This window comes from Streptopelia decaocto, assembly GCF_964273445.1.
Source record: "Streptopelia decaocto genome assembly, chromosome: 15".
NCBI classification, from domain to species: domain Eukaryota; kingdom Metazoa; phylum Chordata; class Aves; order Columbiformes; family Columbidae; genus Streptopelia; species Streptopelia decaocto.
This window is the reverse complement of record NC_138670.1, coordinates 4,341,128-4,353,718: the sequence shown is the minus strand read 5'-3', so window position 1 is coordinate 4,353,718 and position 12,591 is coordinate 4,341,128. Positions and strand designations below refer to the sequence as shown.

Below are 12,591 nucleotides of genomic sequence, written 5' to 3'. Positions count from 1 at the left end.
TGGGGTGTTGTTGACTGGAGCTGTCGGTTGTCAGTCAGCTCTGCAGGGCCCTGCCCGCCGGTGGGGCCGCTCGGGGATGGGGTGTCCCCCTGCTCCTCGCTGCCTTCCCTCACAGCACAGCCACAAAACCATCTCTCCCCGGCTTCCTTCTTCAGCCTCCATTCCGAAGAAGCTCAAACGTTTAACCTACATCTGCCCTGCACATCTGAAACAGTCTGAGCACCCACCCTCGCTTCCAATTAAAATTGATACACCCGTTTGTTACATAATTAAGGTTTACATTGCCATCCCAGAGTTTCTGATAAACTTGTTTTTTATCAGCAAGCAGTTGATAAAGCAGAACATTTCAACAGATACATATGGCAGTGTTGAAAGGATTTTTTTATCACCATGTTCATGCAACCCCATTAAACCATTTTTTTTTCTCATGTATTTTACAGAGGGAAAAAATGAGGCATAGAGCAGATCTGCACAGCGAATACGTGGTACAGTTATGAAGATGATTTCTGAAAAGGTGAGGCTTATTACAATGCTTGTGCCACATCAGACTTGTGGGTCTGGAGAATTAAGGGACATGCAAGAAACTTGTTGATTTCTAGTAAGAAAAGTTCTAATTTTAACATGAGAAATAATACTGGACAAGGATTCTTTTACTATTCACAGGCATATGGATGGTCACATTTGAGCTGAATCATTGCAATGCTAGTTCCATTGGAAATCAAAATCTTCGGTGATTTCCTATTTCTGCATTGAAATTTTCCACCTTATTTCCACACAGGAAAAATGCAGCAGTCTTTTACCATTTTTGCTTTGTTCTTCACACCTTTCTCTGATTTGCAAGCTCGTTCATTTACTTACGCACAGTAACGGTGATGACAGGCTATACCATCACAGGTCACTTAATGCTTTTCATTTACATGGCATTCTTTTAAGAAAGACTTAGTTAAAACATCCAGGAAAAAAAAAAAAAATCTTAACTATTTGAAGTCTTTGGAGGCATTCCCAGAAACTACCACTTCTTACCACGTAGATTTGATCTTATTTCTTCCTCAATAAATAAACAGAGTCTTCTTCTTGCTATAAACAACTTTTGGTTAGATTTTTATCTACAGGGCCATTAAAACACCTCTGTAGGAGAATGAGTTTGACTTAGTCTTTCCATAAAAGCCTTTGCGGTTGTATGAAATGGACTCCAAGGAGTGTTTGCCCCCTGCTTTCTCTTTTATGGGTGACAGTAGTACTCTATAGGATCCACTTGAGTGAAAGTCCAGCCTAAGTTAGTGTTATAAAATACTACTCTTAAAAAAATAAAAGCTGTAAGACCTCATCACCACAATCAGCTTTTTCTGTCTCCCACTGATGCCTTAGGCTAAGTCTGAGCACCACATTGCAAAGCGATGACTAACAACCATATTGTGATTTCATTACCACATTTTACTTGGGAGATATGATAACCATCAAAAAAACAGTAATGTAAAACTTCCTCCGTGTCTCAAGCAAACATTTAAGTCTTTGTCATTTAGTTCCTGTGGAATCATATTTTGCATTGCTGCTCATAAGCTATGAAAAACGTTCACGTAAGTGTACATAACCAGGATTTTGTTTTTTCTGTGCAAAATTACAGTTGAACTGTAACATAATGGGTGAATACTGTTGCACAAATAATAGGTCCTGACCTGTTCCCTAAAATCAGCTTTTTATTAAAAAAAATCCTGCAAGAGACATACAGCTCAGAAGGACTTTAAGTGTCTTTCTAAAGAGTTGTATTAAAATAGACTCTTTTAACTCTATTGTCTCTCTGTTCTTCTGTCCACCACTCCTATTACTGTTTATCAGGAAGGACTTTGATACATAACAACGTTGGGCACTGATGTATTGTTGAGTTCATATTTCATTCAAGGAAACAGTACAGAAAAGGACCTACTGAATCAGTAAAGAAATCTCATCTCATACCATCCTCTTTCCAATGTGCAATTTTAGGCTCCCCAAGCCCCAGCATTATAGCTTTAAAATAAACAATATTTATTTTTCTATCAGAAATTTAAAAACCGCTTTGTTAAATAGGAAAACACAAATTAAGAATCAAGCCTTCTTCTGCAACTAAAACACTGGGACTGTAGCAGTGTACCCTTTTTCCCCTTTCTGTCCCATTTCATAGCTCCATTCCGAGGTACAAACTAAACCAGGGTAAATTCTTTTATTCCCAACTCTAATTACTCGTTACTACACACCTCTGCACTGCCACTCTAGGGTTAGCTGAAACAAAAAGAGTCAGCCATGGTTAATTAACTCTTAGAAATGCTTCAGGGAGTTCTTGTGGCATCATGCTGGAGGTCAAAGCCGTGGTTGGATGTTCCCTCTGATCAGTGCAGTTGCAGGAGGCCACCAAAAGGGTGTAGTCCTGCACTCCTCCAGCTCACCCCCCAGATCACACCCATCGAATGGCTGCGGAGCTTCAGTGAATTCACCTAGTGAAAAAAATAAATACATTTCTTAATGGGTGCGTGTTTTTCTGGATCAGGTCACTGAACTGACTTACCCTGTGGCTACACGAACACCAGACCTAGTGCAGGAGAAAGGAGGGACACACATGCAAGAGAAAGGGAACTGGCTCTGTGAGCAGCAGGCTGTTATTACCCCTAATTAGAGGCAATGTCAACCCATTCTCGGGATCATTTATGCATGAACACAATCGGAGCACGTGGCAGAAGTCCAAGTTTCTTTCCAGAAAGCCCTGAGAAATCTGCACACTGTCACAAGGATCCTCATCATTTTTTTGCTGCTAAAAATGTACTGCTGTGTTTTCTGTAGGAGGACGGAATAAGAAGAATAGGTTCGCCATGTACCATATGATTAATGTGATACGGTACTGAGCACGCAAAGGTGCTACCCTCTCACAGCAGTTTTTCTAAAACATATTTCCAGCTTCACATGCAAATCATCACTGCCATTTGTTCTCGTACCAAAACCAAATCAGGTTACCACAAAATGGAAATTATGGTAGATCTGCATTAAAAACAACACATTAGATGTTGCAAAAGGCACATAAAGGTTTGTCAGCAGTCCCAAGCAGCAAGGAGGTTAAGACAAGGATCTCTGTGAGTCTCATCTAAAGTAGAGCTTAAAGTTTAGTTGGTGGAATATCCACAGAGGAAGGGGTTTGACCTGTCATGTCCACAAAAAAAATATGTAATTTTAAACTTATTTCATAAAACAATGAAATGGTTAAATATCTAGTCTTCCATGTTAACCCAAGGCATCACATGGGATTGTGGGTCTTACAGGATAAAAGATAATTTTAAAAATGTTTTAGGATTATTTCAGTCCACTCTGAAATAACTATGTTTGAAAGCTCAATAGGGGTGAAATTAAACCATTTCTTCACACAGCCTTCCCAAGCGCAAGTTCTTATTTTAGCATGAGCCCTGCAGTACAAGTTTAATTAAATGACAGCTCCTACTTCACGCTAACAAGGTCAGGATCCAGCCCATTGTCATGATTCGAGCTTAAATCTCAACATCTTAAGATTACATTAAGTTACATTAACATCCAGTAAAAAAGTTTTATTGTGGGTTGGTGGTGGTTTTTTGTTTGTTTCTTTCTTTTAATAGAGTTCAGACTAGTCCATTTCTCAATAATCACTGCTCCCTTTTCACGGTATTTATAGGTGAAATGTTTTTTTGGGGTGTTTTTGCCTGTGCCGGGCACCGCCTGTCAGGGCCCAGCTCCGGCACTGCTGGAAACCTGCGCCGTGACCCGTTTGGAGGGGAAACGAGTCCAACACTCATCTGCCGGCACTTGACCTGTGGCCTGAAGCACACGGGTTTAATATTGCTTTTAAATGTCTTCATCCTATCTAATGCAGCTGTGGATGTTCTCATCATCCACATCCTACCACCCCCCCTTTTTTCTTTCTAGTTCTGTTGAGACAGTTTTTTTTTGTTATTTATACACTGATTCCAGTACTATTTCAATGGTAAAATGAATTGTAGTTTAAGAGGAATCATTTCTGTCTTAAAACAAGGTTAAAAACGTGGTTTATATTTTTGGAAATCAACTGATTAAAATAGTGCTATTTCCGAAATGCATTTATTTCCATACTTCAGTAATGTGCTCTGGTGTTTCCAGGTGTATGTGATTAATACAGTCTTTAGTGAGCTTGCTTAATACACCAAAAGTCTCAGATTGCTCAAGTCCAAAAAAAAAATAGAAAGAAAAATGAATTTATTTTCTTTAGTGTATCTGTTCTGTCTTTTTTGGTGGACTTTTGTAGAATGGATGGATTATGTGTTTTTTGTCTGATGATTCTCTAGTAACATCCATTTATCTTGTACAAGTGCTCTGGCCTCAATCCTACAGATGTACACATGCATTTCATTTTAAGATTGAGTAATCTTGGTTGAAAGGTCAACATATGCATACATCTTTTCAGGATTATGAATTAATAATGCACTTGCTATAACAGACATCTGGAATCCACACTTCAGTATATAGCCTATAACAACACTTCTATATGATAATAAAGTTCAATCATCCGCAAATAGCGAGATGTTAGAGAAAGATTACACTATTTTTCAAGATTCTGCAAACAGTTATTGGCAGATGCAGAAGGAGAAACTCACTGCCTTAAATCCTGAATTAGAACTCAATCCTCTCCTGTTTTTATTCACATGTCATGGTTCATTAAAATAGGGATCTTTCCAAAGAGATGACTGGCAAGGCTTGAAAAGTGGAGCTTTAATGTGTTTTATCTTCTTTGTAATATTTAAGACATTCATATAGTACCCAGAAAGTAACTGGTTAGGTATGCAAAGGGGAACTTGATGATTGTGAATATGTTTCTGTTGGTAGAAGCAGACAGGAATAGTAAAGAAAAAAATGCCATATTTTAAGAAAAACTACAGTCTCTTTTTAACTGATCTGAGCTTGGAAGCCATAGAAAGACTGTTTGAAATTTACTTCTGGGATCTCTACTGCTTAGATCAGAGCACTCCCCGTTTTGCTGGCCCAAGACAGACAACAGCAAACAAGCACTTATGAAGGTAGAGACACGTTTATTCTCAATGTCCATATAAAATAAATTGCAAAAAGCAAAGCAGAGGAGCCGTGTCGAAGCCATCAGCCCCCAGCCATGGGTTTAGGTACTTTCTATGGCCCTTTCTTGGGGTGCAGGGGGAGGTCAAGGATGCAGAGGGTTGGGAACCCAGAGGCTCTTGAAAGCCTGCGCTCTGATCCCGCTCGTGCAATAAGATGGTCCCAACATTTGCTCAGCATCAATTTAGAGTAAATGTGAACCGGTGCTCTAGAAATTAAACCCTAATAATTAGTCGTAGGATCCCACAGTATCTCTATACTTAAGATTTTCAGTTTCAGTAGCTACTTTATGTAATTTTTACCTACTTTTTCATACGATTTCTACCTACCTGTTGTACACGCACGTCACAAAGGCAATTTCGCTTTATTTAACACCGAGTAACACATGATAGATGCTAGAACCTGCTCTCACAAGGCAAACACAGCCGCAGATCTTGGAGTAGCCCGGGGTGCCCTCGGCGGGGCCACCTGGCCGAGCCCCCCTAAGAGAGGAGCGCAGCGAAGCCGAGTGCTTAATTGCCCACAGTAATTAACCGCAATTCCATCTGTTAAGGTTATTTTCCGGTGTTTGCTGCGTTAACTCTCCGCTCTTCAGAGAAGCGCGCCCGGGTTTAACCAGGCGGCGCTCAGCCCGACCCCTCGGTTTTAGCAAAACCGCGCAACTTTCCGGTACCCGCGCAGGGACCGCCCGCGCCTTTGTGGTGCCCCCTCCCCTCCGCGGGGCTCCGCGCCCGCTCAGCGCCTGCGTACGGCGCCCAGCACCGGCGGCCCAGCCCAGCCCGGTATCGCGCCGCCGCCCCCGGACACCCCCCCCACCGCCACCCCCCCGCTCCTGTTTACGTTCTGGGCACTGCGACGCCTGCGCCCCCGCTCCGCACGCAGTTGCCTGAAAATGGTTCCTTAGGACTTTGCAAAACGCGTCGCCGCCGCCGCCCCCCTCCCCTTCCCTCCCCCTCCCCCCAAAAAAAAAAAAAGTGCTGGTGCAAAATTGCAAAACTTTAGAGAGACCTGGCTGGCTTTTGTTTTTCCTCCTCCCCATTTGGGCCAAAAATGCAGGACAGGAACTGTTGACAATTAAGTGATGAAACTCTCCAAAAAAATGGAGGCAGAGAAAGACTCTGGAAGAAGATTGGTGTGTAGCTGGCTTCTGTCTATTTCCTATTTGTGCCTTTTAATTGATTTTTGATTAATTGTTTGCAAAGGGAGAAATGCATGTAAAACGCAGGCAGCGCAGCGACTTAGTTTGCGAGAGCAGCTTAGACACTGGGGAAGGGGGTGGAATTTAACCGAGGGGGAAGGAGAGGGTGGGACGATAATATATTATTATTTTTTTTCCTGTGGGTAAGGGTTTGTGCTGATCCACCGCGCGTGTGTGCAGGGCTTGCTGCCGGGCCGGGTTTGCACGGAGAGATTTACCGGGAGAGGGACAGAGCCGGTGCACCGGGTCCCCCCCGTCCCCCTCACCCCCCAAAAAAAACCCCCGCACCGGGACCTACCTTTGTGCGCGGCCGCCCGTCCCCCGCTGCCGCCGGCATTGCCGGGGGGCCCCGCCGCCCCCAGCCCCGGCTCCGCCGCAACTTCGCGGGGTAGCAGCACCGGGCCTACCTCCCCCCCCCCAATTTAACTCATTCCGGCCCGCGGACCCCCCGGCTTTGGGCGCTGAGCAGCGTGCGGGGGGAGCGGGGTGGGGGCTGCGCATCCATCGCGGCGTTACATAAAGCGATCTGGTTTTTAAATCGCGGCTTCCGGTGTGACTATGGAAACACTGGGATTATGTAAATACCGAAACCTGGATGCTGTGCATCAGATTGAGTGATTCGCGCCCCCCCCTTTCTTTTTCCCCAGGGATTTATCTTGTATTCACGTGCGAAAATAACTATAATAATAAAAATGATCGGGTTGCTAACGAGCACTGGCTGCCGGTCGCGTTTTTTAGCGGGACTGCAAACCCATCGGTGCTGTAGCTTGTGAATTTGGGGCGAGTTACGCCGCTCTCCTGCTCGCCTTCAAACGGCAGCTCCTGCACAGCAGCGCAAGTTTGAGTTTTCCTGCAGCCAAACACCTGTTATTCTTGTCTAGTTGCGTGTCACGGGATGGAAAAGGTTGTGCATGCAGCTGTGTTGCAGCTTGTTTGGGTTCAGGTTTTGTTCATCTGGTGTCTTGCCATCATAATTATGTCCCCCACAATCTGTTTATCAAATCATCCTGCACGATCCGTGACTTTTCCTCCCAACCGACCCCAATATTTGTTTTATTTTTCTGGACAATATGTTTGTTTTGTTTTTTTTTTCCTAGCGAGCCATTGACAGAATGCGGTACGATGAGAACGAGGACCTCTCGGACGTGGAGGAAATTGTCAGCATCAGGAGTTTCAATTTGGAAGAGAAATTAAAGAGTAAAACGTATCACGGGGATTTCGTGCATGCCATGGACGGGAAAGGTAACTGCCCGGGGGCGGGAGGGGGGTCCCGGTTGCCCGGCCCGGGCTCGCTCCGCTGCCGCCGCCTCCACGTGTCGCTCCGCGCCCCGGTTCGTATTTCGCGCCCGCATCCCCCGGCCCGGGGATCCGGTGACGCCGCCGGGCCGGGAGGCGGAGGGGGGGTTTGGCTGCTGCGGGGTCTGCCCGGCTCCCCCCCGCACCCCAAGGGCGGCTTTTGCCCCCGTACGGTGCAGGGGGGCGGCGCGGTGCTGAACGGCAGCGCCGTGCGCTCCCCAAGCTCCGGCGTGCTCCGCTGCCCTGACCCCGGGATGTGCAGGAATTCGGTCCTGGCAGAGGAGAGGCAGAAACCCCAGCCCCCACTCGGCCGGAGGTGATTCCCGCTCCCCCCTCCGCCCCGTGGAGTCCACGACCCCCTTTGCAAAGGATGCCGTTGGTGAGCCGGGCTCGGAGACTTCAAAGTCAATAACTTTTCCGTGTTTCTGTCATATATTAAATTACAACGCTTCCATCTCCAAAGTTACTTGTTTTGCTGAGTTGACTTAAATAACGAAGCGAAGCCAGAGCGCCCAGCCTGGCAGGAAGGGAAATGGGAGAGGTTTGCCCGGGAATCAGACGGGCCGGGCGATTTGCAAATCACCTTTATTTGCTGCAGCATTGTTGAAACGGATCCTGAATCCCAGATGGCTCTGGCCAAACCCGGCCCCAGGGAGGACTCCCAGCCTAAGCCGGCGTTCTCAGGAAAGAGTAGCTCGGGCTGTAATCCTCCTGAAATGGCCATAACTATGGAGCCACTAATCTAGTTTAGAAAATTTCCTTTTCTCCCCTAGGTTGAGTTTTGCACGAGCATTTTAAGCTCCTTTTAGAAAAGTTAATGTGGTGGAGAAATTAAATACCTATCTTATTTAGGAAGGTATTTGTTTAGGAGATAAGCTCAACCCTGACCCCTCTTCCTCCAAACAATACACAAACACCTATTTTTTAGCTGGAAAATGTTAATTAATTTTCCAGAAAATGACTGCATTCTGCCCTCATCTTCCAAATACTCCAGTGGTTGCCATTGCTACATGGTAACTATAACACAATCCACAGCTCCCTGGCTCAGCAGCTCTGAAATCTTTGGGTAGCTTTCTCCTTTCTAGGGAACTTGAAAATAAATGAGTGTCTTTTGTTATTTTGTTGTGGTCTGTGTCTGCTTTGTTCGACCCCACAAGGGATTTAAATGCTTTGTTGGGGCATTACCAAGAAAGGGTCTCCCCTCCTATTGGCTCTGTTTTTATTTTTACTATTGCTTTTTTATTTCTATAAAGCCAAGAGTTGCATTGAAGTGAGTCAAGACAATGACAGTGGTTAGTGAGAATAAAAAAGTCAGTTTGTAGGAACACATGGAATTGGTTGAGCTCTGTATTTTTAAGGCTACATATCTGCCTCTGCTTCTCCTGCTGATACAATTCGTGATGTTTGTTGACTTTCTGTCTTGGGTGAGAGGGTCCTTAAAAAAATACCTGTGGTTTATTTACTTGCTTACTTAAGGGCAGAACAGTTTTAATGAGAATTCCTAGGAGGAATGAAGATTTCTCTAGTACAGAAATATTTATTTGGTAACCTTAGTTAATTGGGCTATTCATTACACTTATTTTGAGACTGGTGGCAATGAAGTTTCTGTAATTTTAATGTTTTTGTAAGCGAGTAATTACTGTGCTCTGATTTGGTAACTTTAAGTAGGAATATTATATCCCTACTTGTCATAATTACTAACTGAAAACAGCAAGGAAAAAGTTGTGCAAATAGAGGGAAATACATCTGCAGGCTTCTTTCCACTGTTTCTTTCAGTGTGGGGTTTTTATAGCAGAGAAGTATCATGGATAAGGAGCCGGAGCTTCTCCTGCTCTCCCAGGAAACATGTGTTAAACTACTTGTGTGTACCTGAATATAACACATGAAGTGTATTTGGCAGCTTGTAGTGTGTTCTGTAGTGCTGAAGAGTCAGTGTTTTCCAGTTTAAGGTAGCGTATGCATGCTCTATAAAGGTCATTTTTCCTGTTTAAAAGGGGAATAGCAGAACCATAGACACAGTGGCCACCGCAGGAATTCCTCTGCTCCCAAATGGGGTTTTTTAGGCACCGCTCACCCAAATCGCTGCCTGGTGACTCCCCTCTAATCCCCAAATCACTGCTATTGTGTCAGACCATTGCATAAAGAGATCCCGGGGAAAGGCCAGTTCTTTGGAATCCTCCGAGTGAAGCAACAAGGTGATACTGCTCGGCGTTAACATAACAAACACGTTTAATGTTCGGTTTACTTGTGTGTTGCACTGTGACTCCCACCCAGAAACTGTTCCTTTTGCACCACTCCCTAAGTACCAGCGGCTCTGTGAGATTTCTGCTTATCAGCCCCTGCAGGTACATTGCAGATTAATTAAAAAAACAAAACAAAAACAACTCTCTTGAAAGTAATAGTAACCCTTGCATAAAAACCCCTGATGTTTTCACAGAGTCAGGGCTTTCTGCTGTACTCGGATAATGCTCACAAGAAAACGTGTTTTTTCCCAAGTAGAAATGTATAACTCTAAATGTATAAACTTAAACATGCAGTTTAAACTACACAGTTGCCCCAAAAGTGCTCGGCTGATTTGCAGTGATTTAGTTAGGATTATCTTTCAACTGTTAATTTGGGATTTCATTACAGCCTGGGTGTTTCAACCCAGACCTTAATTGACAAACTCTGACTGGATTCTATTTTATGTGCATCAGTGAACAGGAAAAATAGAGAGCAGCTGGGAGACCATTGTCTGTCTTTTGGTTTCCGGTTTGGACCTAAAATATGCATTCTCTTTATATTTTTCTTTAAGTGATAGTGCAGTTGTTTGGTGAGAAGAGGGAAACGGGGAGCGTTTTGGGGAAATGTAATGTGAAGTGCCAATGCCATTGTAATTGATTTTGGATTTTTTTTAATTCATTATTCAAACAGATTTCACTTTTGAGTACGTGCAAAGAGAAGCTCTCAGAGTTCCCCTTATCTTCAGAAATAAGGATGGACTGGGAATTAAGTAAGTTACAACCAAATCTTGATGATTAATAAATGCTTTTATAAAATAACCATTATGCTTTCCACTTGTATGTGATATTTCTTTTGATGATCTCAAAATGTATTGCAATTAGTAAGACTGTCAGCACCCTTGAGAAGGGGAATGATTATTTTCCGCTTATAAACAAGCAGATAATGAGGTCTATAAAAGTTAAGTGCATACAGCGTGGTGCTACACAATCAAAACTAAGTCAGTGATGAAAGTTAGGAATCAAATTCAAAGGTTCTTGCATCTAATCCGTGCTGTAGGGACAGAACAACCCCCTTTCAATTCTTGACTTCTCAATTGTTTTCTCCTTTACAGGTGGAATGTGTAATGATGCCTGTCATTTTCCATTAGAATTGTGTCTCTTCAGAATGTTACAGCTTTGTAAATATTTAATAGTGTCTAGTTAAAATGTAGTATTATTAGAGGCTTTTTGAGCTTGCATTTTGTTAATATCCAGTCATAAAGGATTTGATATTTTAATAAGAGAATCCTGAAAGTTTCTTTAGAAAAGTGACAGTGTCTGAGAGAGAAATATTAAAATTATATACTTTATCAGCCACATAATCCATAGTTTAGATAAATGTTCCGTGATACTTTTGGAAATTAGGTCTGTGTAAATGATTATATCTGAAAGGCAGAAAATGAATCTTCTGAAAGCATAATTACTTTGCTCAGTTTCAGCTGGAACACCTCAAAGTTTAGGGAACCAAAGAGTCCCAATTATTTAATTAAAAACAATTAATTGACCAGTTTATTTCTTCAAGAGATGCTTCTCTTGGAGGAGTCATCTGAAAGACGTATCTACTGTGGAAAACGATGAATAAACATCTGAGACAACTGTTCTCTCGATATGCGTTGGTTTTAAACTGCGGCTTCTAAAGGGCAAGTGATAGAAGCTTCCAGGATTTCTGCTGGAAGAAGCCGTCAGCTCTTCTCTTTAGGAAACAGAGACACTGCTGCATCTCCGCAGAGATGCTCTCTGCATCTTGAGAATGGCTTGAGAAAACTTGGGGACCTGGAAAGGGGCAAAATATGCACCTTCTGGAGCAGCAGTTCTGGCGGCCAGGTCTTCCACCTGCGCATGAGGATGGTTTCAAATTCACCACAAGAAAGCTGGGGAGATGGTTCAGCTCCTCCTGTGCTACTGGTGCCTTCTCAGCTGGTGAGGTGTGAGCTCATCCCGCAGACACAAACATCACCGGGCTTCAGATCCTCAGCGCCAATGGCAAGTGCATGGCGGTGTGGGAGACGGTGACGAGTACCGGAGCTCGGGCCAGCGTGTTCCTCTGCCTGGAGCAGACGGCGGTGCCTCCAGAACCCAGCTGCTGATGTGCTGTAGGTGTTGGACAAGATCCTTCACAAAGACACCTTGTTTCTTGGTGTCTGTAAGCACAAGATGTAATATATTTTTCTTCTTAATACCTCATTATTCAGGATTCCATAATGGGGCAATTTCCCCTCAGGCTTTTCGGCATTCAGATCTCAGCTCACACATCATCCTTGGCTTTCCTATTGTTGTGTGCCTGGAATCCGGAGAGCTGCCACCTGACTCTTCTCTCCTCTCTTGGCTTGTGCTGAGCCGTGTGCTCTCGCTGAAGCCTCCTGGTGTGCCGCTGCCTTTGGAGAACCGTCTTTGCTCTTTCTTCATCCAGGGGTTCAGACTCCTCAAGCTACTGGGATCTTGGAAAGATTACAGCCTTCCTTTTTGTGTCAGGTGCTGGCTTGTTTTTCTTCCAGACGTGTTGGTTTTAGATGCATTTGCAGTCAGCTTTCCTATTCCTCCCTGGAAGTCACCAGTAATTTTTTGTTGAAACCTTGAAGAAGGGAGGACTTTGGCCTTCAGTGGTTATACACGATGTGTACGGACAGGCCGGGTTCTAGATGGGCTCCTGTGTTTTCCTGAGGCAAAAAAAAGACCTGTCTTCAAATGCTTATGTGTGTGCACACATAACACAGTGTGAGTCCACATATAGATAACCACGCC

At 44.0% G+C, this 12,591-nt stretch overlaps 1 protein-coding gene across 7 annotated transcripts in view; it reads left to right on the top strand.

Moving 5' to 3' along the window:
* KDM2B (lysine demethylase 2B) overlaps positions 1 to 12,591 on the top strand; it is a 117,935-nt gene that overhangs the window by 7,145 nt on the left and 98,199 nt on the right. For 5 of the 7 annotated variants that reach the window (XM_082065880.1, XM_082065879.1, XM_082065875.1 and 2 more), the window contains exons 1-3: positions 6,173 to 6,226; positions 7,390 to 7,534; positions 10,502 to 10,580. In XM_082065880.1, the coding sequence (XP_081922006.1) occupies positions 6,176 to 6,226; positions 7,390 to 7,534; positions 10,502 to 10,580 (275 nt within the window). In that variant the 5' untranslated portion in view covers positions 6,173 to 6,175. Of the gene's footprint in view, positions 1 to 440; positions 515 to 6,172; positions 6,227 to 7,389; positions 7,535 to 10,501; positions 10,581 to 12,591 lie in introns of those variants that run through there. The other 2 variants (XM_082065876.1, XM_082065877.1) reach the window with 1 other exon arrangement.